This window comes from Psammomys obesus, unplaced genomic scaffold (genome assembly GCF_907164565.1).
Source record: "Psammomys obesus unplaced genomic scaffold, mPsaObe1.curated_primary_1811, whole genome shotgun sequence".
NCBI classification, from domain to species: Eukaryota; Metazoa; Chordata; class Mammalia; order Rodentia; family Muridae; genus Psammomys; species Psammomys obesus.
In genome coordinates this window covers 926,093-951,427 of record NW_026588368.1, presented here as the reverse complement: position 1 = coordinate 951,427, position 25,335 = coordinate 926,093, and the positions used below count along the sequence as shown (strand labels likewise).

Genomic DNA, 25,335 nt, shown 5'->3' with positions numbered 1-25,335 from the left:
TGCTTGAATGTATGTCTGTATGAGGGTGTCGAGTCCCTTGGAATTGGAGTTACAGACAATTGTGAGCTGCCATGTGGGTGCTGGTAATTGAACCCGTATCCTCTGGAATAATAGCCATAGCTCTTAACCTCTGAGCCATCTCCCAGTTTAACCCTTCTTGTTCTGTTATTCTTCTTTAAACCTTTATTCTCCTATGTAGTTGAACTTTCTATGCTTCCAAGAATGGCCTTGAACTTTTGATCTTCCTGCCTCTACTTCTTAATTACTAGGATAACAGACATGAGCCTTCACACCCAATTTATATAGATCAAACCCAGGGTCTCTTGCCTTCAGATTTAAAAGTAATTTTCAACTTAATATATTTACACATATGAATGTTTACCTGCATGCATGTATGTACATCCTGTATGTGACTCTTGGATTCCATAAGTAGAGTTATGGATGGATTTGTACCTATAACCCAACCATGTGGTTGCTGGCGATTGAACCTGGGTCCTCTGGAAGAGCAATAAATGTTCTTTACCATGGAGCCATCTCTTTAGCTACTGCATTTTTAAAATTTCAAGACAGGGTTTCATGTAGTCCACATTGGCTTTGAAAGCATTATATAGCCAAGTCTAGCCTTGATCTAATCCTGCTTCAGCCTCCTGTATGCTAGAATCACAGGTATTTGTTACCATCCTACTAAAAGTATTTTTAAAAGTGTTTATTTATGTATTTATGATGTGTACGGTATTCTGTCTGCATGTACACCTGCATACCAGAAGATGGCATCAGATCTCATTACAGATGGTTGTGAGCCACCATGTGATGGCTGGGACTTGAACTCAGGGCCTCTGGAAGAGCAGCCAATGCTCCTAACCTCTGATCCATCTTTCCAGCCCCCTAAAAGTTATTATTATGTTAAGATTTAGTTGTGTGCATGCATGTGCCTGTGGGGGTGTAGGCATGTGAGTGCAGAAGTCTAAGGAGTCCCAGGGGCATTGGATCCTCCTGGAGCTGGAGTTACAGGTAGTTGTTGGGCACCTGACACAGATGCTGCAACTGACTTAGGTCTTCTGCCAAGAACTGTAAATACTCTTAAGCACTTACCATCTGTCCAGCACACACGTGAAGGTCAGAGGAAGGAATCTATTTTTCCTTCTGTGTGAGTCCTGGAACTCAGACCATCAGGCAAGTACCCTTAACCCTAAACATTTGCCAGCCCTAGAAAGGGTTTTTTGAAAGTACTTAGTAGGTGCAGGCACTCACTGTGACTGGTACAGGGTGATTGATGGATGCAAGTTCTTACTGTGAAGGATTTTGTCTGATAGTGGTTAACAGGGCTTTACTGCTTGTTCTTGCTCCTCTGAGAGTCACTCCGTGACTGTTTCCTCTGTGGCCTCTACTGTATAGTCATTGTGAACTCCTCAAAAAAAAAAAAAGTTTTTTTTTTTTTTTTTTTTTTTTTTCGAGACATGGTTTCTCTGTGTACCCTTGGCTGGTTGTAGACCAGGCTGACCTCAAATTAACAGCGATCCACTTGCCTCTGCCTCCTGGAGTGCTGGGATTACAGGCGTGTGCCACTGTGCCCCACTGAAGCTCCTCATCTTGTTAGATAATAAATTCCAATGGCTGATTTCTAACTCATTTTTTGTTGTTTATTTGTTCGTTTGTTTGGTTTTTTTGAGACAGTTTCTCTGTGTAGCCCTGGCTTTCCTACACTCGCTCAAATGCTGGGATTAAAGGTGTGCACCACCACTATCCAAGCTTATTTCATGTTTATTTATTGATATTTGTAGGGAAATAATTTCAGTTGAGAGCCTGAGGGACCAGGCTGTGTGAGAGACAGTCTAAATCCCAACACCTAATACTACTTGTTTTATAGTTTCTTTCCCAGTGCATGTGTGTGTGTGCATGGTGGAGGTCAGAGAGCAGTTTACAGGAGTACAGTTTTCTTACTGGGTGGGCCCCCAGGATCAAACTGAGGTTCTTAGACACTCTGGCAAGTGTTTTGAGCCATCTTACTGGCCCTGTTTTGTTTTTTAAGACAAGGTTTTGTGCCAAGTAGCCACAGGTTGGCCTGAATTAATTTATCCTTCTGCCTTAGCCTCCTGAATGCTGGGGTTCCAGGTATTGTGCCATCATGCCCACCAACACTAATTTTCTGAGACAAGATCTTGTGTAGTTCAGGTTTGCCTGGAACTGTACATAGCTGAGGATGACCTTGAATTCCTCATCTTATGGCCTGCACCTTTGAATTCCTAATCCTCTGGCCTGCACCTTTGGAGTGTTGGGATTCCCCCCACCCCCACAAGCATTTCTCTGTTTAACAGTCCTGGTTGTCCTGGAATTCACTTTGTAGACCAGGCTGTCCTCAAACTGGCAGAGATCAGCCTGCCTGTGTCCCTCAAGTGCTAGGATTAAAGGTGTACATCACTATGCCTGGCAGGAATTTCCCATGTTTTATGTCATAGTTCTGCTTATTATGTAGTCTGTGGTGAGGAAGAACATTGTGAAGACAGAAAGCAGAAAGAGGGGCCTGGGTTACAAGATACAGCCCTTAAGCACATGCCCTCAGTGACCTGCTCCCCAAAGTTTTCAGAATTTCCCAAAAGAACACCACTAGCTGTGAAGCAAACTCTTACTGTCAGAGCCTTTCAGCAGAGGTGGAAGCATGCTCCATATCCAAACCATTACATTTGCTTCCTCTTTCTTTCAAAGAGACACGGTTCTGACTAAGTAGCCCAGGCTGGCTGCAAGCTCTCATTTCTGAGCTCTCCTTTCTCTTGCCTCAGCTTTCTAAGTTCTCAGATTACAAGTGTGATATGATAGCACTTGCGTGAGAAAGGCTAAACAATTTTTTAAAAATTATTATTGTATAGGACAACTTTCAGGGGTCAATTTCTCAGTTTGTGATATTGGGCCTGGGGATTAAACTTGGGTAGTCAGGCTTGGCAGCAAGTTCCTTTACCTGTGGTGCTGTCTTGCTGTCCTGAGAAGTATTAATTTTTCATTAATTAATTAATTAATTAATTCACTGTGTATGGCTTGCTGGCCTGGATCTTGCAGTGTAGAATAGAATGGCTTTGAACTCAGAGATCTACCTGCCTCTGCCTCCTGAGTGCTAGGACTAAAGGTGTGCATTATTACCACATCTGGCAAAAGACTAATTTTTAAAACTACTTGTTGTGTATGTAAGGTTTGCCATAAAAATGCAGGGTTTGTATGACACAAAATGAAGTCATTAGTGTTTCTGTGTGTTGAGCTTCAGGGAGATGAGATAACAGTGGTTTTTGTGCTCCTTCTTCCCTTCTGACATAGTCATTTTGGCTCTGTACCGTGGGTGTCAGTCTTGGCATCTCTATGCTTTATTTGAACACTGTAGATTTTGCTATATATGTTACTGTTGTGCTTTGTAAATGGATTGTTCATTTAAAAATTACTAGTTACTACTTAAATGAAGGAGCAATGACTGATTAGGAGATAAAAAGAGAATCTGAGTTCAAAGAAAGCCAGATGTTGGGCTGTAACCTTGATAATCAGTTCCAGCAGTCTGAGACATAATGATCACGAGTTCAAGACCAGCCTGATCTACATAGTGAAACCTAGATCAGCCAACCAGCCCAGCCAGCCAGCCAACCAGCTAACCAAAACAGTTCGAAAGATTTAAAGAAGATAATGAAAAACTCATTTTGTGGTGAGAGTTAAAAATGAAATTGGTCCCAGGCATCTTTCATGGTGGAAATGATTGTTTCTGAACCAGCTCATACTCAGCTGTATTTTAAAGTCAGTTACACTTAAAAACAATCAAATCTGCTTCTGATACTTGAGTAGCTCATGCATGCTAACATTTAGAAGGGCAGAGTAGTCCATTTCTTTATGTAAGTCTGTGTTGGCCAATCATCTGATGAAGTCACCAGCTTGTGGTCAGAAATTGAGAAAGAGGGATGAGGAAACTCAAAATATTGACACATACTGACCACCTTGCAGTACATGAGACTGCCCTTTTGGACGGGTTGGGAAACTGCAGCATAAGCCTTGTGCAAACTAGACCATTGCTGTTTTCTAGCTGGGATGAGATGAAGATCAGAACAGCTCATGTTCAGCAGAAACTTTTTATTTGTGAGCCCCCGTCCCCACTCTTGTATGCTCAATTGCCTTGGTATTTTCAAACTAATTACTAGAGTCTTGGCCTCGTAGGTATTCAGATCTAGAATATTTAATTTTTGAAAATGTAATTTTATTTAGTTAGGTTCTTTTCAAAGCTATTTATTTTTAGCTGTGTATATGTTGTGTGTTGGTATGTTCATGTGAGTTTAGGCGCCTGCAGAGGCTAGAAGTGTTGGATCCCCCTGGAACTGGGTTGTAGGTGGTTATGAGCTGTGGGTGCTGGAACTTGAACTCAGATCCTTCAGAGAAGCAGTGTCTGCTCTTAGCCAGAGCCATCTTTCCAGCTCTAAATAGCTTTTAAAAAGACTCCTTTTTGAGAGGAGTGTGTGTGTGACACAGCTGTGTGACACAGGTGGGCCTTAAATTCAGGATTCTCATGCTTCAGCCTCCTAGTATTGCCAGTTTAATCTAGGGGGATAGAATGTGAGGATTTGTTCCCTCTAGCATTCTTTTTAAATATTTAATTATTTTGTTTTATGTGTATGAGTGTTTGCATGTATGTATGTTTGTGCATCACAAGTGTGCCTGGTGTCCACAGTTTCCAGAAAAGGGTGTCAGATTCCCTGGAACTGGAGTTACAGTGCTGGGAATTGAATACAGGTCCCGTGGAAAAATAGTAATGTTCTTGACCCCTAAGACATTTCTCCAGCCCCTAGTGTGTGTGTATGTGTGTGTGTGCGTATCTTTTTTTCATTGTTTAATTTATTTTTTTTTCCTTTTTGAGACTGGGTTTTTCTGTGTAGTCCTGAATGTCCTGGAATTTACTCTGTAGACCAAGCTGGCCTAACTCAGAGATGTTCCTGAGTGCTTCCTCTGTCTCCCAAGTGCTTGGGAGTAAAGGCATGTGGTGGCACCATTCTGCTTTCTTGCATGTGTGCGTGCATGCCTTCCTTCCTTCCTTCCTTCCTTTCTTCCTTCCTTCCTTCCTTCCTTCCTTCCTTCCTTCCTTCCTTTCTTTCTTTCTTCCTTCCTTTTTCTTTCTGCCTGTATTTTTGTTAATACTGTGTGGACCAAACTGGCCTTGAGCACAAAGCGCTTCCTCTTCTTCTGCCTCCTAAGTGCTGAGCCTGGCTTATTTTCTTTTAATACTAAATAATTTTTTATTGTCTAAATCATTTATTTCTCCTTTGCTAGGAAATAAAAAAAAAGCTATTTTTGTGAAATGACAAATTGAGGCAGAGAGATATTTTGAAAGTTGCACTGGTTGGTTATAGGTGGGTTAGTAGTATGTTGATCTTCATTGGTTCAGATAGTGTGTATAGACAAAGTATCTAGATTTTTTCCAAGGGATCTCTAAAGTGTTTGTCTGCCTATCTGTCTGTCTGTCTATCTATCTATCTATTGAATATGTATCTGTCTATGATTTTTTGAAAAGGCTTTCTATGTGTAGCCTGGGCTGGCCTTGAACTTACAGAGTTCCACCTGCCTTTGCCTCCCAAGGGCTGGAATTCAAGGTATGTGCCACCACTGCCTATCTAGCCAACTGATTTAAAAAAAAAAAAAGATTTATTATAGATGGTTATGAGCCACCATGTAGTTGCTGGGAATTGAACTCAGGACCTTTGGAAGAACAGCCAGTGCTCTTGACCTCTGAGCTATTTCTTCAGACCCTAGCCAACTGATTTTGACAAATAAAATTTTCTTGATACTGGCAGGTGCTTGGTTTATTTCTAATTTGAGAAACTATGATGGGATGTGCCAAATAGTTGCAGTAAATAAATCAAACTTTGAAATTCTTTAGCACAGTAGTTTCCTAATGGCTTCAGCCGGCTGTGTTGAATGTATGTATGTGTGAGTGTTTTTGACCAGAGATTGAGGTCAGGTAGTCTTGCTTAGTTAGTCTTCACCTTATTTTTTAAGACCAAGTCTTGTGCTGATTTTTAGAGTTCATTGATTTAGCTGTGTGAGCTTCAGGGATCTGCCTGGTACTGTTTCTGCAGTACTGGGATTGCAGATAAATTGCCACACCCAGCTTTTTAACGTGGTGCTGAAAAACCAGACTGAGGTCCTTATACCTGAGTGACAAGTGCTTTATCAATGGAGCCATTTTCCAGCATTTTAGTTGTGTCCTGTTTAATAAAATTCATATAAGACCATTGTTTTGTATAGCTTCTTGTACCAGGCCACAGAAGACCAGACAGCTCTTGCCAGGTGCTGTTAATCAACTGAACTCCTCAATGGTCCGGTTAAAAGACAGAGACATCAGTTTAGGGACCAGCTTATCTAAGCCAGCAGAAGGAAGATCCTTAATTAATTATTAATTTGTACAATTAATTAATTTGTACAATCTCTACATAGCCCTGGCTTTCCTGGACCTCACTTTGTAGACCAGACTGCTTCAGCTCACACAGAGATCTGCCCATCTCCACCTCTCAAGTGCTGGGATTCACAGCTATAGCACCATAGTTGTGAATAAATAAACTCAGCTGGTGATGATGGAAGCAGAGGCAGGTGGATCTCTGAGTTTGACGCCAGCCTGGTTTAGAGAGCAAGTTCCAGGACAGCCATGGCTACACAAGGAAACCCTGTCTTGAAAAGCAAAACAAAACAACCCAAAAGGACAACAACACAGAAAGATTAAGGGGTGTGCCCTTGTAGGAGAAAGGGTGTCATTGGGCATGGGCTTTGGGGTTTTAAACCAGGCTCATTCTCTCTCTGTTGGTGGTCTGTGCATCAGGATGTAAGCTCATAGCTACTGCTCCAGAGCCATGCCTACATGCCTGCTGCCATTCTTCCTACTATCGTGGTTATCAACTGCCCTTTGAAGCTCTAAGCAAGTCCCCACTTAGGTGCTTTCTTTTATAAGTCGTGCTGCTCATGGTGTTTCTTTACAGTAATACAACAATAACTAAAACACTGGGTCTTAGTTGTAATGCCACTTGTAAGTGGTGTTGTAATCCTCGTACTTGGGAGGCTGAGGCTGAATAATTGCTGAAAGATCAGGGCCAGTCTGGGATATGTTGAGTTCAAGACCAGGCAAGGCTACAAAGCTAGACTCTTTCTCAAACAAGACAAAACAAACCAAACAGAAACTCTAAAACTAAAAGCACAACCTAAAACAAAGTAAAATGAAAAGCCAGTTACTTAACTACTCTCTATTAAAGTATATTATATACACACTCGAAACTATCACCATAAAACTTATTATTTTGTACAATTGTATTAATAAAAATAATTTTAAAAGCCAATTACTATTCTTAAACTAAATGTATTGTAATTCTGTCTTATTGCGGTGTTAGCAGTGGCTTCTGTTTGCAGTTTGATAAACTGGACTTGTTGATTGTCAGTCAACAGTTACTCTTCTGGTTCTGCACTGTCTTCACAATTGTTAGGGTTCCAGGTCAGGGCATAACTTCATAGCATGTTTTCTATGATTGCATGTTTCTCATGATTGCTGAACTGTCTAGATGGCCATATTTGTTACTCAGGAATAGATCTTAAGGGCCTGTTTTAAGTTTAACACTCTTAAATAGAGAGGGTAGGCAGGTGACATAAAAAGAAATGGGGAGCTGGAGTGATGGCTCAAGATTTAGAGTACTTGCTGCTTTTGTAGAGGACCTTCGGTTCAATACCCAGCATCCACATCACAGCTCAAAACTGCTTGTAACTCCAATTGCGGGGGTCCAGTGCCGTGCTGGTCATTTTAGTGGTTCATAGGCATCATAGCTGGGTAGGACTGTTTGTTGTTTCCAGCCTTTGAAAGCTTGCATGGTACTTTCTGGCACCACAAAAGCTAGTCCTCAGGCAGGAAGCAGTTAGGTTAGTTTCAGCTCAGATTCAAGGTCTCTGGGCCTTGAATCATGCATAATGTCTTCAGCAGTAGGAACTTACTTTTCACTCCTGGGGTAGGGGTATGCAACCAAGGGCAAAGGCCTGTAATATTTTGGGAGTCTATTGGACAATCCTGACCAACAACTTAAAAGATGGCTTCTCATGCCTGCCTTGGGGGTTTTTGTTAGATGGTCTGCCTCTTGGAGGTAGCATTGTCAGTCCAGAACGCAATCATGCACACGTGTGTTTTTATAGTTTTTTTTTTTTTAAGGTAGATATGATTCCTCATGACTTTCCGAGGCTTTTTTTACTGTTATTTTACCCTTCTTCCTCCATCTCTCTCTGTCCTAATTTGAGCCTCCTCTTTCAGTTTCCCTGATCAAATCACTTGTACTCTTTAATCCGATCCTCTATTGCTCTCCTCACCTGGAACCTTTTATTTCCATGGTTGCAGGGACAAATGTTTCCCAGGGAAACAGTTCAGCAAGAAAATAGTGACCTATTGTATTGTATGTGATGTGTGTGTATATGTGTGTGTACACGTGTTTACTTTCCACGGGTATATGTGGTGTGTTCAGCTGTACTCACATGTTTGTGGGTACCTGTGATGTCAGGTGTCTTCCTTGATCATTCTTTACCTTATATATTGAAGCAAGAGTCTCTAACTCAGCCTTGAGCTGGCATAATAGGCTAGTCTAGCTAGCTACCTTGTTCTGCTGGGACCCCTTTGCTCTGTCTTCTCGGCCCTCCAATGATGTCTTATCCCTTTCTTATGTTTTAGAATACTACACTCTTCCAAGGATCTTCTGAGATTTCAGATTCAAACCATAGCACCATGTAATACTCATTTAAGATTATTGGTACAAATTGTAATAAATGATAATAATAAAAAACCGCTTAAAAGATTATTGATACATAGGATATCTTTATTGAGGCAGAGTTTCATGTGTCTGAGGCTGGCCTTGAATTCACTATGTAGTATGACTTTGGACCTCTGATTCTCCTGCCTCCCTCTTAGCTGGGATTAGAGGTATACATCGCTGTGCTAGGTTTATAGTAAATGGATTTTAGTATACCTATCATGTCAACAAACTTTTAGAAAGTACTTAAAAATATGTGTGTGTGTGTGTGTGTGTGTGTGTGTGTGCATGTATGTATGTATGTAGTCCTATTTGTGTACAGTTGTCCTCTGAGTCCATAAGAGGGCAGTTGTGATCCTCTCAAGCAAAGGCTGGAACTGTACTTGATTCCTTTGGAAGAAAGGGGATTTTAACTCCTTAGCTGTTGTTCCATCTTTCATTCAGTGAATTATAAAATGTTTTTATTACTCCCTAAATAAAACTGGCATTAGGTGTTCACTAATCTGCCTTTTACTTGTCCTTTGTTTTGATTCTCCCTTTCTTCACAGTTGTCTTTCTCTCCCTCATCTTGCTGTGCCTAGCTGGCTTAACACTTATGGCTTCCAGATAGTCCTCTATCCTTAGCTTCCTGAGAAGCAGGGGCTGTGGGCACATTACCATTCTATTTCTATGAATTTGCCTATTTGGGGACCTTTGTGTTTTCTCATGTGCAGTACTATTTCCCTCACTGAGCTCTGGATGTGGTTTGTCCCAGCCAAAACTCATGTTGAAATGTAATTGCTGTTTAGGAGTCTTCTCTTGTTGGTCTGAAGTGAATACCATGAGTCATTTTTTAAAATGATTGTTTTTAAAATTATTTATGTGTATGTGTATTGCCTGCATGTGTGTTTGTGCACTGTGTACATGACCCATGGGAGCTAGAAGAAGGCATCAGATTCCCTAGAGTTACAGAAGGTTGTTAGCTGCCATTTGTGTGCTGGCAACTGAACCCAGGTTCTCTAATGAGTAGCCAGAAGGCTGAACCCCATCTCCAACCCCTCAAGAGTGATCGTTTTAAAGCATGAGGTTCCTGTGCTTTGTTTCTGTGCTTTGTCTTTGCCTTTGGCTATGAGCTGAGGCAGAGACCTTGAGTAGAAGCCAAGCAGACACTGACATACTGTTGAACTTTCTAGCCTCCAGACCATAAGCCAAAATAAGCTTCCTTACAAATTATGTCTCATGTTCTGCTGTAACAACCGAAAACTGACTTACTCTCTTGCCCTCAGTTTTGCTTACTCTAGTATCAGTTACCTGTGTTAGGTGTGTTCTTAAAATATCAGCTGGACAGTTAGAAGTTAACAGTTCAGATTATGTGCTGGTTGGAGTAGCGTGATGAAATCTCACAGCACGGGACATGAGTAATCTCCTTGTACAGCACCACTGTGCTCTATATGCTACCCTCCAGTAACGTAGTTGATGTCTTGTCATCAGATCAGCTTCGTGGTATTGCAGACTGGTACTCACTCACCCTTATTTTACTGAATAATGGCCCATTTTGCAAGAGGATATGCTGAAGAGAAGCAGCTATAGGGGACCTAAGAAAAGAAAAGAGAAACGTGCAGGTTACAGATTAGACACCTGTGTTTTGAAGGAATGAGAGTTCAGTGCTAGCTTTGCTTTTGTGGCTCAGTTATGACCATTCGCATGACAAGCTGGGCGTGGGGGAATTGACTAGAGCTCAGTAAGTGCTAGCTGTGGGTTCTGACATCCACTGAGGTTTTGGAATATGCACCCAAGGCTCTTCTACTAGCATTTAATTTCTTTTTTGTCCTTATGTCTTTTTAAATTTTTATTTATTTATTTTTGTTTTTCAAGACAAAAATTTCTCTGTGTAGCCTTGGCTGTTCTGGTCTCACTTTGTAGACCAGGCCGGCCTTGAACTTGCAGAGATCTGCCTTCTGCTTCCCTGAATGCTGGGATTACAGGTGTGCACAACCGTGCCTAGCTTTGTTTCTTTTTAAAAAATACTTTGTTGATGTTTTTTGAGACAGGGTTTCTCTGTGTAGCCTTGGCTGTCCTAGACTCCCATTGTAGACCAGGCTGGTCTCAAACTCACGAAGATCCTCCTGCCTCAGCTTCCTGAATTCTGGGATAACGCGTGCACCATCACACCCAGCTTTAAAAAAATACTTTTTATTTAGGCTTTGGCAGTGTCTTACATGTATATATTTAATTCCTCATTACATTTTATAATCAGGCACCACCAGTCTGTTCTTTCTTTGTCACTTAATGGACATTTGGGTCATTTCCCCATTTGGCTATTTGGAATAATGCTGTTGTGGACATTTTAAAGTTTTAAGGTTATTAAAATTAGTTGGGCTGGGGCCATAGCTCAGCACTTGAGAGGGCTTGTTCCTACGGAGCACCTGAGTTCTCAGCACTGACAAGAGTTGGCTTACTACTAATTGTAACTCCACTCCAGGGGCTCTCAAGCCTCTGGCCTCCGTAGATACCTGTACTCCCATTCACATGCCCTGCCCTCCACACACAAAATAAAAATAATTGATTTTTTTTTTTTTTACATCACTTGGAAACCCTATAATTTTAGTTGATTAAAAAATTGCTCTGGAAGCTCCACGATGATGTGTAAGTGTGCATTTGTGTTTGCTCTGGCTCAAATGTGAAGGTCAGAGGACAACTTGTCAGCGGGTGTGGCACATGCCTGTGATCCCAGCACTCAGTAAGATAGAGGCATGTGGATCTCTTGAGTTTGAGGCCAGCCTGGTCTACAAAAGTGAGTCCAGGACAGCCAAGACTGCACAGAGAAACCCTGTCTCTAAAAACAAACAAACAAACAAACAAACAAGCAAACAAATTGCTCTGGACAAGCTTTTGGTTTAGGTTTTATGTTGTATAAGAAATATAGGATTTTTTTTTAAATTGAGGCCTCCAGATTTCTTGAGACTCCGTGCCAGGAGTAGGACTTGATACAGTGCTACCCTTCCTTGCTGTCACAATGAAGCCACTGAGGTACTAGAGATGTATAGCTCTCCCAGGAGTTTCAGATTTAGTAACTTTAGTAATTTTCTACTTTTAATGGTCAACATACCTTTTCTAAATGACGTACTAGGTTCAGTTAACTGTAATTAAAAAATTATGGCAAAATAGATGTAGAATAAAGTTTGCTGGATGTAGTGGTACATGCTTTTAATCGCTGCACTTGGGAGGCAGACACAGGCAGCAGCCTGGTATTCTACATTGCAAATTCCAGATCAGCCAGGATTACATAGTGAGACCTTGTCTTAAAAAAGTTAGAGCTATAGAGATGGCTCAGCAGTTAAGAACAGTCGCTGTTCTGTTCCCAGCACCCACACTGGGTGACTTACAACCATCCATAACTCTAGTTCCAGGAGATCTGATGCCCACTTCTGGCCTCTGCAGGCACCAAACATGCACATGATGTACAGACATATATGCAGAAAAACACCCATACATGTAAATAAGTAAAATTAAAGATAAATGAGGTAAAACCTTTTTATTTATATGTGCATTGGTGTTTTTGCCTGCATGTCTGTGTGTATGCCTGTGTGAGGGTGTCAGATCTTGGAGTTACAGACAGTTGTGAGCTGCCATGTGGGTGCTGGGAGTTCAGCCCAAGCACTCTGGAAGACCATTCAGCGCTTTAAATTGCTGAGCCATCTCTCCAGTCCTGGAACAAAAACTTTTTAAAAATACTAATCACTTTTAAAGATTTATTATTATTATTTTTTCCTTTTTCAATCTTTTTAAATTAAATTTTTATTTTTTATATTAATTACAATTTATTTGCTTTGTATCCCAGCTGTAGCCCCCTCCCTCATTTCCTCCCAATCCCATCCTGCTCCCTCATCTCCTCCCTACTCCTCTCTTGCTCCACTGATAGGGGAGGTCCTTCTCCCCTTCCGTCTGACCCTAGCTTATCAGGTCTCATCAGGACTGGCTGCAAAAGATTTATTATTTTATGAGTATATGTGTATGTTTCTGGGTACCACATGAATACAAATGCTTTCAGGCTAGAAGAGAATTTAGGATTCCTCTAAAACTGGAGTAATATAATAGGTGGTTCAAGGTTGACTTATGTTACACCATAAGTTCCGGGCTAGTCTAGATCCTGAGTCAAAAAGCAACAAAAAACCCAAACCAAAAAATGAGATTGTTTTGGTTTCTCTGTGTCGTCTGTGTTTCCATGTTAATTTTAGGATCAGCTTGTCATTTTCTACCAAGAATTCACCTGAGAGTGTGTTCTGCTGGTTTGATTATATTATTATTATTATTTTAGTTTTTGGTTTTAGTTTTTAGTTTTAATTATTATTTTAGTTTTTAGTTTTAGGTGTTTTTTTTTTTTGTTTGTTTGTTTTGTCACCTTGACACAAGCTAGAGTAACTTGAGAAGAGGGGGCTACAGTTGATAAATGCCTCCATAATACTAGCCTGTGTACTAGGCTGTGGAGCATTTTCTTAATTAGTGATAGATTGTGGGAGGGCCCCGTCCATTTTGGGTGGTGTTACTTCTGTGCAGGTGGTTCTGGGGAGTATTGAAAAAGCAAGCCAGGAGAGGAGCAAGCCTTGTAGCACTCATGGCCTCTGCTTTTGTTCCTGACACCAGGTTTCTGCCTCAAATTTCTGCCCTGACTTCTGAATGATATAATACAAGCTGAAAGATGAAATAAACCCTTTCCTCTCCAGGTTGTTTTTGGTCCTGATGTTTATCACAGCAGTAGAATCTATAAATGAGTTTAATAGGGATTGAGTGAACCCCTAGATGAATGTGGAGATTATTGTCTCTTTAATAGCAGACCTGTGTATTGCTGATAAGCATGGCCGAACATGCTCATGAGTTTATCAGTTTTCAGTTTTCAGAACCTTATGCCCGGCATCTCAATTTCAGATCAATTTCCAGCTTGGATCATAGCTCAACTTTGTCAACGTTGGGGCTAGAGGATGAGGGAAATGACTGTACATTAACATAATTGTTTTTTTAAAGAGTTTAGGTTGTGCATCTTTCTCTTCACTGATGGAAGAGAACTCCGAAGACAGGCTGTGGTCAGGTGTGGTGGTATGTTTGTATGATCCCTGCACTTGAGAGGTGGAGGCTAGAGAAGCTCCAGTTTGAGGCTGGGCTGGGCTATACAGTGAGGCACCCTGTCTGGAAAATGGGGGGGGGGGGGTTATGGTCATGCAACTCTTGAAATGACCCTTGATTGCCTGCTTTGAGGCAGGAGAGCGGACAGGTGCTGCTAGGTGCTTTGTTAGAGACAGCTGGAGAAGGTGCAGTAGTGTGGAAGTGGACAGGCTTTAGATCTGGTTGCTAGAATTTTACGGTGATTAGGTTTGTTTAAAAGCCTGGGGGTGGGGCTGGAGTTAGGGCTCAGAGGTCAAGAGGTTAAGAGCACTGGCTAGTCTTGCAGAGGACTGGGGTATGGTTCCAGTGCCCTCTTTTGCCTTGTCGGGAACCGGGCACAGGGAAGAACAAGGTCATTTTCTATAAAAGACACCATTTCCTGCTAGCATAGTGTTCCGTTAACTTCAGACTTTCCTTCCCTCACCTAACAGAGCAGAGAGTTGCTGCACTGAAAAGCGCACAGCCTGCACCCAATAACAGCTTTTAAAATCTATTTTATGTTTATTTGTTCCTTCATTTTGTGTGAGTGTATTTGTGCCATGGGGCACATGAGGAGACCAGAGAAAAACTTGGTGTTGGTTCTTAACCTTCCTCCAACTATGTGAGCCCTTTCACTGAGCCATTTCATTGGCCCTCACTATCTTTTACATTTCTGTTTATTTATGATTATTCTGTGTTGATGATGTGTAAGTGTGCATTTGTGTTTGCTCTGGCTCAAATGTGAAGGTCAGAGGACAACTTGTCAGCGGGTGTGGCACACGCCTGTGATCCCAGCACTCAGTAAGATAGAGGCATGTGGATCTCTGTGAGTTTGAGGCCAGCCTGGTCTACAAAGCCAGTCCAGGACAGCCAAGGCCACACAGAGAAACCCTGTCTCAAAAAACAAACAAACAAAAGTCACCTGTCACCTTTCACTGTGGGTTCTGGATATTGAATTCAGGCTTGAATGACAAGTGATTTTAGCCACTGAGCCACTTCATTGGCTCTGGTTCACTATTTATGTTTGTTCCTTTTATATAAAATCAAGAAACAACAATGTTATAAACACTTTAAAGAATGTGGAATAAAAAAAGAATGTGGAAACTGAATAGAACTTCTAGGGGAGTTGCATATAATACTATAATTTCTACACAGTTTTTGTAAAAGAAAGACAGCAGTGTTCCTTCAGTTAGCTCTCTCTGGTCTCTCCATGGCTTTGAGGTGGAAAGAAGTTAGGAAGTATTAAATGCAAATAAAAATCCAGCACCAGTTGAGGCTTTCTTTCCTCAGACTCCTGTTGGCATCATTGGGTTGTAGTCAGTGCCATGCCCCATAGCCTCTAAAGTCATCCAGGAGTGATGTGTGTCCTGTTTTATGAAGTGCTGCCCTGTTGGATCATGTTACTCATACTCAGCCACCAGGAAGCTCTCAGAACCAGCATAGAAAAACTGCTGTCCTCATGGGGAAGATAGTAAGCTTGGGGCTGTAAACTGAAATTCCCGGAAAACAAAAGGGAAACAAAGAGCATACCTGTGTGGAAGACTGTAGGAGGCTGAATTAGTACTTCTTAATTGTGGAGAGCTAGAATGTGGCAGATCCTGAGTGAAAATATCTTGGCCTACCTTTAGTCCTCTTAATAGCCATTCATTGCCCAAACATATCTTTGGCCAAACAGTTTTGGTATCAGGCAAAACCTCTGAACAGTCCTCTGAACAGACCACTAGGCTCCACCCATCCCAAAACTCAATGTGGTGTGGGTGGCATCTGGAGCCTGGAACAGCTCCCCGCTCCTCTTGCAGTGTCCTGGTATGACACATGACTTCTTTACCCTGCAGCCACTTCCATGGTGAGGCATGTCATTTGAGGCAACATAAACCCTGGTTTCTGCTGCCGCTCAGTTTTGGCTTAGAATAAATTCTTATCCCTTTCGAGGAGAGCTGTGTTTGCATCAGCAGAGGCATAGGTGCATAGAAACTGAAAATGTGGGTTATTTGCTTCTTTCTCTTTTTCCTTAGAAGAAAAGAACAACAACAACAAGCCAACAAACTCGTGTGTAGGTAAGTGTTGCTAGTGATAGTTTGATGTTTCTAGATTCAGGTTGTTAGGGGTTTGTATGTCTGGCACATGTGTGTCATTCAGGAATTCCCCTCTCCTGGCCTGCTGGGGATTTCCTTTGCTTCTTTCCTATATTCGATGGCCTATTGTTTCCTGTGTCTCTCTTGACTTACCTGAATAATGAGGCCCTTCAGAAAGGGACTATGGACAGTAAAACTTATGTAATCAAGAATGATAGAAAAATCTCTCTCTCTTAGCCTTCTTTATAGTTTTCTTTGATGATATATCTGGCATTCCTTCACATGATGAGAGATTTGAAGCCATTCTGATTCCTGATCCTTTGGCTAAAGCTTCTGGGGTTTTGTTTTCTTGTTATAAAATTAATGTGTGGCATTTGATGGGCTCTTAATCTGATATCTAGTTCAGGTCCCCCAGGCATGTGATTTGGCCTCCGCGCCCCCCCCCCCTTCCCCCGCCATTGGAAGCTCTTTGGTAATCTGTTAACAGGGCAAGATTAAGAACTGACTGTGGCCTTAAAGCACAGGTGAATTTTCCTGAGTTTTGTGGTAGGATGGGGAAGCTCAGCGTGTTCTTTGAGGTTGCTGAGCTGGGGAGGAGGCTGCTAGTTTTTGCAGTCAGGCACTGGATTAGATAGAGTCTGGGTCTAAGTGTTGTGTCTGATGAAATAGGGTCTAGTCTGTCTTTGTAGTCCACACATCAGGGCCCTCCTTGGTCTTTTGTTTTATTTTGACATAAGGTCTTGCTCTGTAGATTTGGCTGATCTTGAACTTTCCATCTCCCTGCTTTGTCTCTGGAGTGCTGGGCATATACAGGTTCATGCTACCACCTGGCCTGATATGGTCAGTCAGTATATCTGTCTGTGTCTGTCTGTCTCTTTCTCTCTGAGTCATCTCTCCAGTTTTGTTTATCAAAGGCATATATAAACATAAAGTAGTCTAAAAATTTTCATTTGATACTAGAAAGGGACTAATAATGGGATTCTTCAGCAGGTTACAGGGCTGGGGATGTGGTAGAGTGTGCTGGGAAAGTTATACCTGCTCGTGTTATTTATCTTTATCAGTCTGTGTCTTTATCCTTTGTAAACTTGAGAAGCGTTTATTACTTCTGAGAGCGATGAAGCAGCACAACCCTTGCTCTCTGTGTTTAACCTCCTCTCCACTTCTACCCCAGGAGGGGATTATAAAAGTAGATGTCCAGTGACTAGTCAGTTAAACAAACTGAAAGCTTTTAAAATAAAAATCACCCAAAGTCCAGTTTTAAAATGTAAAAAGAAAAAAGACAGTATTTATAACTTCATTTACCCAGTTTTTAGTGAGAATTATATGAGATTACTCTATTCTTTCATCTCATTTGTCCGTTCCTTGTATTTATTCTTTTTTAGGTTTCCCCCACCCCCAGCCTTTGTCCAGCTTTAGCCTGTGTTAAGCACTTTGCTGGGATGATTGCCCTCATGGCACTTGTACCGTTAGTTTCCCACTGCACCTGTGCAGAGTCGATGGTGTATTTTTTACTGTAAACCTTAACCACTTTGCCATCTGCTAACTTCTGTAGTGTCCTTGTACAACCTGAATGTCATCATTTTTTTAGGGTGGGTACATATCTAGGCTTCTGTTTCTGCTCTGTGTAAAAAGAAAAAGATGTAATATTCTTTGGAGTGTGAGAAGGTACAGTCAGAAGGCTTCTGTGGTTCTTTCTTTGGTCAGAAGTGACAAAAGAACTAAACTCCAGCAATGGCCAGAAAGGGGAAGAGATGTATATAATTTTATTGACCTAGTAATCCATGCCTCAGATGTCAGCAGACTACTCATATACTTCATGGCATGGGAATTGATCTGGGTTCTCTACAAGAACAGTAGCTGCTTTTAACTTCTGAGTCATCTCTTCCACCCAGTATTTGTTTATTTTATTTTTTTTCTCCCTTGAGACAGGGTCTCTCTGTGTAGCCTTCCCTGTCCTGGTCTCGCTTTGTAGACCAGGCTGGCCTTGAACTCACAGGCATCTGCCTACCTCTACCTCCCTGAATGCTGGGATTACAGGCATGTGCCACTGCACCCAGCTGGTGTTGTTTTTAATGGAACCTGCTTGTGAGTATTTTATGTTGTGTCTTATAGCAATCTTCTTAATAAATTTTAATGTTATAGACCTAGAACCTAGGCTGTTTAGTCTTTTGGAAGGAAGGACTTCTTTCCTTCCGTGTTTTTTTTTTTTTTTTTTAGACAGGGTTTCTCTATAGAACACTGGCTGTCTTAGAAATTCTATGTAGATCAGGCTGACCTACTTACAGAGATCTGCCTTCCTCTGCCTCCCTGTGTTGGGATGAAAGGATGAAAGTGACCATTACCATGCTTGGACTTGATTAGTTTTGCAATTTTAGTTGACAGCTAATTTTGGTTGATTCAAAGTGATCATAGGAATCGTAGTTATCATGACTGGTGAATAGACTCCTTCCACTCTAAAATCAAATCACTATGATAAATAAGGTCATACAATAACAGTTACTATGAAAATTCAGTGCAACACAGCAATGGAATACCTACAAACTCAAGACTTATACAAAGCTTTGGGTCGGGTGCCTTTGTCTTGCAGGTACTGCTCCAAGTCGTAAGAGTATGCCAGTGAGCTCTGTTCACAGAGCAGGTGCTTATAGACAGTCTGTGTAATAATAAGTGTTGCAGCTGGGCGCAGCGCTGCACGCTGTAATCTCAGCATTCTGGGAGGCAGAGCCAGTGGGTCTTTGTAAGTTTGAGGCCAGCCTGGTCTACAAAGTGAGTCTAGGACAGCCAGGGATACACAGAGAAAACCTGTCTTGAAACAAACAAACAAAAACAGACAAAAAAAGTAGTAAGTGTTGTATTGAGAATAAATCAGGTTTGTTTGCTGGGGGAAGGAGAGTAGACTTTGGATGAAGTGTCAAGCAAGGACTGTCTTGGTAGAGACAGGTAGTGAAAGGGCCATCTTGACTGTTCCTGGAGTTTTCAACCTTCTGGGAAAGGGAATAGGAAATTCTGAGGTATGAATATGGCCATGGTCTGATGGTTTTTTTTTTTTTTTTTTTGTATGTTTTGTTTTTAAGACAAGGTTTCACTGTGTAGTCCTGGCTGTCTAGGAGCTGGGTATGTAGACCAGGTTGGCCTTACACAGAGAAAAGTTGGTTTCTGCTTTTCAAAAGCTGGGATTAAAAGTATGCACCACCATGCCATTATGACTAGCATGTTCTGAAAGCAGACCTGATTAAGAAGTTTAGATTTTTAAAAATTTGCTATTGTTATTTTTGTGTATGTGTTCATTGGTGTTTTGTCTTCATGTATGTCTGTGTTAGGGTGTTGGCTCCCCTGAATCAGGAGTCATAGACAGTTGCGAGCTGTCATGTGGGTGCTGGGAACTGAACCCTGGTCTTCTGGAAAAACAGCCAGAAGACCAGGCTCCTAACCATTGAGCCATTTCTCCAGCCGAGGAGAGGAGTTCAGATTTTATTCTGAGTTTCCAATAAGGAGTGACATGATGAGCTGCTATTTGGAGACTGCTTTTGGTGATGAAAAATTGGCTTCTAAAGACCTCAGAATTTTAGTAGGTGTTAAGTTTTTTCTCCAGAAAGGTTGTACCAAGATTGTTCATAATACCACGTGGTAATCTTGAGTAAATCTCTGAACCTGCTCTGCTTTCCTGAACTTTGAATTAAGATTACAGATGTTCCACTGTGTCTGCTGGCCTTTGTTCCTGCACCCCTATTATGCGACAATCTGCGTTTGCTCAAGTCTCTCCTGTAGAAGGCTTAAATAGTATTTGCATGGGCTCTGCATACATCTCTGCTGTAAGTCCTATACACCCAAAGAATTCACGATTGCTAATCAAATAGGAATGTTATTCAGACAGCCACACACACGGTGACAAAAAGAAGTCTGCATATGTTCAGTGCGCACACACACACACACACACACACACACACACACACACACACATTTATTAAATATTTTTGATTTACAGTTAGTCTACGGCTGTGGACCCACAGGTGTGGTACAGGAGTCTGCTCATAGTTAATCTCCAACTTCTTTTCCTGGGCTGAGAGTTTATCGCATAGTGGGTAGTGAAATAGAAAGTTCTGGTTGAAATGAGGTTTAGGTTACATTTTCTTTAATTCTAGGCCACTTTATCGCTGACTAAATGATTTTGTTTGTCAGGATTGTGTGTGAGACAGTAAAAGTTGTGGAGTCAAAGCTGCTTGGGTCTGTACCCTAGCTTGGACACTCAGAAGTGTGTATAAGAATTTTCTCTGCTTTAGATGGGATATCATTTCTACTTATTCAATTATAAGGATTAAGGTGGATAATAGGAATGGGGCGTATGTTTGTATGCGTGTGTGTGCATGCATACTCTACACCGCCTCATGATGGAGGCTGCTGCTAAGCTCTAGCTGTTGCTAGACAAGCAAAGAAGTTTCTGTGAAAAGTCTTGAAGTGGGATTCTCTGTCAACCTCAGGTGTTTAGAGGAGGAGAACCATTTACTTTGCCTGCTTGTTGACTTGCAAGTATCTGGGCATTCTTAGTCCTTACGCCTGAGGTATGTTAGAAACCTCAGATTATGTGGGGTTAAATGACTAGTTTTCAGCTTTGGTTCTGTACCTAAACTGAACCCTGGAAATGTTATAGTGGAAAATTCATGGACTTTGTAAATAGATATGGAATCTGGGACTTTTGGGGCAGCTAGTATTTTTCTCTGATTTAAGGAGAAAGTTGAAGATTTTAAAAGCCAAAATGCTTACACAAATGAGAAAGCTAATGAACAAAAATAAATATAGTATCTACAGTGCATCCTGGGAATTAAGTTTTCTGTTCCTCCCCCACCCCCCAGTGCATAATTTTCATAGTTCAAAATATGTTGCTCATAGACAGAGGTGATGACTCAGCATATTCATACACTGTAATCACGGGAGACAAATACAGATGAAAAACAGGGACTAGAAACCAAGAGATGCTGGCTTATGTTCTAGGTTGGCTTTGGGTTTTGGTTCCCTTTTCTCTCATTTTATGGAAATATGCCACTGTATACAATTTTTTTCTTTCCCGATTAACTTGCTCACAGATTATGAAAAGCCATACACCACTGTTTTTACAACTTTTTATTTATTTTGTTTCTAGGTTAAGTACTTTTCTTCTAGAATTATAATTATTTGTCTTTCAGGTTTAAGTATTGTTTAAACTGCATCAATGGAGCACATACAGGGAGCTTGGAAGACGATCAGCAATGGTTTTGGACTCAAAGATGCGGTGTTTGATGGCTCCAGCTGCATCTCTCCTACAATTGTTCAGCAGTTTGGATATCAGCGCCGGGCCTCAGATGATGGCAAACTCACGGATTCTTCTAAGACAAGCAATACTATTCGCGTTTTCTTGCCGAATAAGCAAAGGACAGTGGTATGTGACCCTAGAAAATGTAGCTCTGCCGTCTTTGGACCCTGGGCTGTGCTATCCAGTTTATAGATGGGAGAATCCTTTCGTCATTTGCAGCTTCTGTTAATTGAATTTTTAAAAATCATTTTATTTTATTTTTCGTCCTAAGTACAGATTTATTTTATTAAATCACTGTTTTTCTTGCACTCCCAACTCTGTCCTAACATTGCCCACAAAAACTTTTTTTCTGCATCCTTATTTTTTTTTTTGGGGGGGGGGCTATTTCTGGTACTTTTTTTTTCTTTTGAAACATTTAAAAATTATATTACTGTGTGTTCATGTATGTGTGCACTTGCATGCCCATGCTACATTATGACATAGAGATCAAAGAACAACTTTTGTGAGTTGATCTCTTCTTCCACCACATGGGTTCTAGGGACTGAACTTGGGTAGTCGGGCTCAGTGGCAGTTGCTTGGATCCAGAGCCATTTTGCCAGTTCTTAGCCTTTTCTTTGAGAAGTTTTTTTTTGTTTTGTTTTTAGTTTCCAAGCTAACTAAAACTAATTAAAGGAAAAAAAAAAAAAAAGACATTCTTTTCTGAATGCAAAGTATTCACTTAATTTTTGATATTGTAATTAAATATGAGGAAAATAGAATTTTCTGGGTTATTTCACTTTAGGAAAAAAAATCTAGAGTTTTTTTTTTTAAGTAATGAGCTGGTTTATTTTGTGAAACAATTTTCTTTTTTATTTTTATTTTTTAGATTTTTAATTTAAAAAAATGTATGTTTTTATTTTATGTGAATGGGTGTTTGCTGCCATGTATTTCTGTATGCCAGTGCATTCAGTGTCCACAGAGGCCTGAAGAGGACATTGGATTCCCTGGAACTGGAATTACATACAGTTATGAGCTGCCATGTGGTAGCTGGGAATTGAATGTGGCTGGAAGAAAAGCTGGTGCTTTGACTGTTGGATCATCTCCATCCCCTAAGAAAAAATGTTTTGTTATTTAATAGGCCCAAGACAGATTTTCAGATTGCTTAGCAAGAAACTCGTGCCTTGTCTCTTAGAGCATAAACTCTTTCTGCATTTTCTCCTTGGAACAAGTGACTAGCGTTGGATGTTATCAGTAGGATTTTCTGACATGAAAACCCATTATTTTCTAAGCACTGCTCAAAAGCCTCTATATTCTGAATTTGAAAAGCCAAAAACCAGTTTGGCTGAAACAGAAAAGTGAAGTTGTATTGGTTTTTGTTTGGTGGGACATTGTGTACAACCTGAATTTAAGACTGTCTATCCCTGCCTTCCCACTCTGTGGCCTGCCGAGCACAGTTTATGGCATCTCTTTTTCCTTACGATTCTAAGGTTGGGAGGCCAGCCAGAGATTTCTTGGTTTCCTTCTAACAGTCCCCTATGGTTTTGCTGATAAGTTCCTTCATCCTTATTTATTTTGTGTGTTTGTGTGTGTGTGTTTACCTGAGTGTATGTCAGTGTACCATGTGTGTGCAGTACTGGTAGAAGCCAGAAGAGGGCATTGGATTCTTTAGACCTGAAGTGATACAGATGGTTGAGAGCTGGTGTTGGTGCTGGGAGCTCTTCCTGGGTCAGCTAGTACTCTTGACCACTGCACCACCTCTCCAGCCCTCTTATACTTTTTTTGTAAATTTAAGGAGCCTTCCATTTGTGGTGTTGGATCTCATGTGTGTTGTTTTTGTTTCCTTTTCAAACTGACAGCAAAACTCAAAAGGACAACTAAAGTATTAATATATTTATTTTTGTTTCATCACCTAAAAAAGGTTTTCAATATGACTATCTTAGCTGAGTCTGGCAAGTAATACTTTAGTATTTGGGAAGCTGAAGCAGGATGATCTTAAGTTTGAGGCTTATCTGGGGTACCAAGTGTTTTTAGGGCTGGCATAGGCAGCTTAATGAGATTCCAAATAAAAAGTTTAAGAAAAAAAGGTTGCTAAGCAGCTACCCTAAGATTAGGGACACAGTGTTCATGTGGTTGGCAGTGCTGGCTGGTGCTTCTCCTTTTGGACTGCTCTCCACTTACTTTTCCACCCTAGACTCGAGATTCACAGATCAGGTATTTCAGAACAAATCTGTAGTGCCAATATTAGATCATAGACCTTCTAGCTTGTGCCCCCTTCCCTGGACTCAGAACTTTTGTGGGTTTTTTTTTTTTTTTTTGAAACAGGATTTTTCTGTGTAGCCTTGGCTGTCCTGGATTTGCTCTGTAGACCATGCTTGCTTCGAATTCACAGAAATCCACCTGCCTCTGCCTCCCCTAGTGCTGGGATTACAGGTGTGCACCATTGTGCTTGGCAGCACAGAACTTTGAATTGTAAGTTTACTTTCCTGTCTAGGGCATTCCTCCAGGATAGGACCATGTTGGCTAGGTCACATGAAGCTTCCCTTAAGCCTGTAAGAACCTGGGAACCTGGTCTTTGTTCCCCCTGACTGAAGGCACCCTTTCTCTCCTCCTTGTTGCACTGTCTGTAGTACAGTATTCCAACTCTCCTATTATCTTCCCTACTTAGGGCCTATGCTGACTATGACTGTGAGCTCATAACTGTTTGATAAAGCTCTTCTGAATGTGTCAGCCCTGTCAACTCTACATGTCATGTTTCTATAAAGTAATTTCAAGTAGCCAGTAGCTTTTTTCAGCTTATTTCTCCAGGCAGTGAAAAATAAAATCTTCACTAGTTAGTATTATTTTGCACAAGAAAGGTCATTTTAATACTAAAAGTGTAAACAGGGCTATTTCAAGGTGAGAATGGATTCTGTTCAAAGGTGTATCACATGACAAAATAAGTCATCATGTCATAAATAGTGGAATTGTTCTTCATGTTGTTGAACCCTACAGTTTAGAACTATCGATGTAATACTTGTTTTGGGTCCATTTGTAGATGATTAAAAACTAATGGCCATTGAGGCTGGAGAGATGGCTCAGCAGTTAAGATGACCCTGGAGTTGAGTTAGCAGCACTCCAGTCAAGCAACCCACAACCTCCTGCTCCAGGGGATATGACACGTTTATCCTCTGTCACTGTGCACCTATATTTATGTACATATTCCTACACATATACATGTAGTTAAAAATTATAAAACCCTGTAGCACCAAAAAGAGAAGCCAGCAGCAGTTTTCTGTGTGTGTGTGTAGGTACTTCACTTTAAAATCAACCTCTGGCCACATAGGTTACTTTAAGTTGCTTCTTAAAAGTGACTACCTTTTTTTTTTTTTTTTTTTTTATTACTTACCTGCTTGAGGCTGGCTAGGAGCTGGGAAGAAAAGACAATTATACTCTCCTTTATCCCAGTGAAATGAAGTTAGTCACTGTTACGTCAGGCTGCACTATACATAGATTCACTCACAGCACACTATCTACATGTTGCCTTAAAGTAAGAAATGGTGCATTTTCCAGCTTGCTTTAATATCCCCCCACCAACCATACCACCAGTGAGTAGCTGATGCATGATCTTTACTTGCCACCACACCTAAGAGGTAGATGGTTTTTGGGCAACATTTCCCTAAAAATCAAGAACTTGGGGCTAGTGAGATGTTTCAGTGTGTAAATGCATTGTTGCCAAAGCTGACATCCTGAATTAAATTCCAAGAATCATGCCTGCCTAGCCGTGGGGTATAGCTCACGGATCAAGCTGCTCCCTAACAGACCTGAAGCCTTAGGCTTAATTCCCAGCGCTACCAAGTATCAAACCAGATCACACCGAACCGAACCAAACCAAATAATAACAGTCTTTTTTGTTTGTTTTTGAGACAGGGTTTCTCTGTGTGTAATTTGGCTATGCTGGAACTCACTCTGTAGACCAGGCTGGCCTCAAAACAGAGATCTACCTGCCTCTGCCTCTGCTGGAATTAAAGGTGTGTACCACCTGGCAATAACAGTCTTATTTGTCTACTTGAAACAATGATTTGTGTTTATGTTAGGTGATTTATTTATTATTTGT

General features: G+C 41.0%; 1 protein-coding gene across 3 annotated transcripts in view; it reads left to right on the top strand.

Moving 5' to 3' along the window:
* Raf1 (Raf-1 proto-oncogene, serine/threonine kinase) overlaps positions 1–25,335 on the top strand; it is a 55,122-nt gene that overhangs the window by 6,496 nt on the left and 23,291 nt on the right. The window contains exons 2-3 of one of the 3 annotated variants that reach the window (XM_055604228.1): positions 15,917–15,958; positions 21,157–21,389. In XM_055604228.1, coding sequence (XP_055460203.1) covers positions 21,183–21,389 — 207 coding nt within the window. In that variant the 5' untranslated portion in view covers positions 15,917–15,958; positions 21,157–21,182. Of the gene's footprint in view, positions 1–15,916; positions 15,959–21,156; positions 21,390–25,335 lie in introns of those variants that run through there. The other 2 variants (XM_055604227.1, XM_055604229.1) reach the window with 2 other exon arrangements.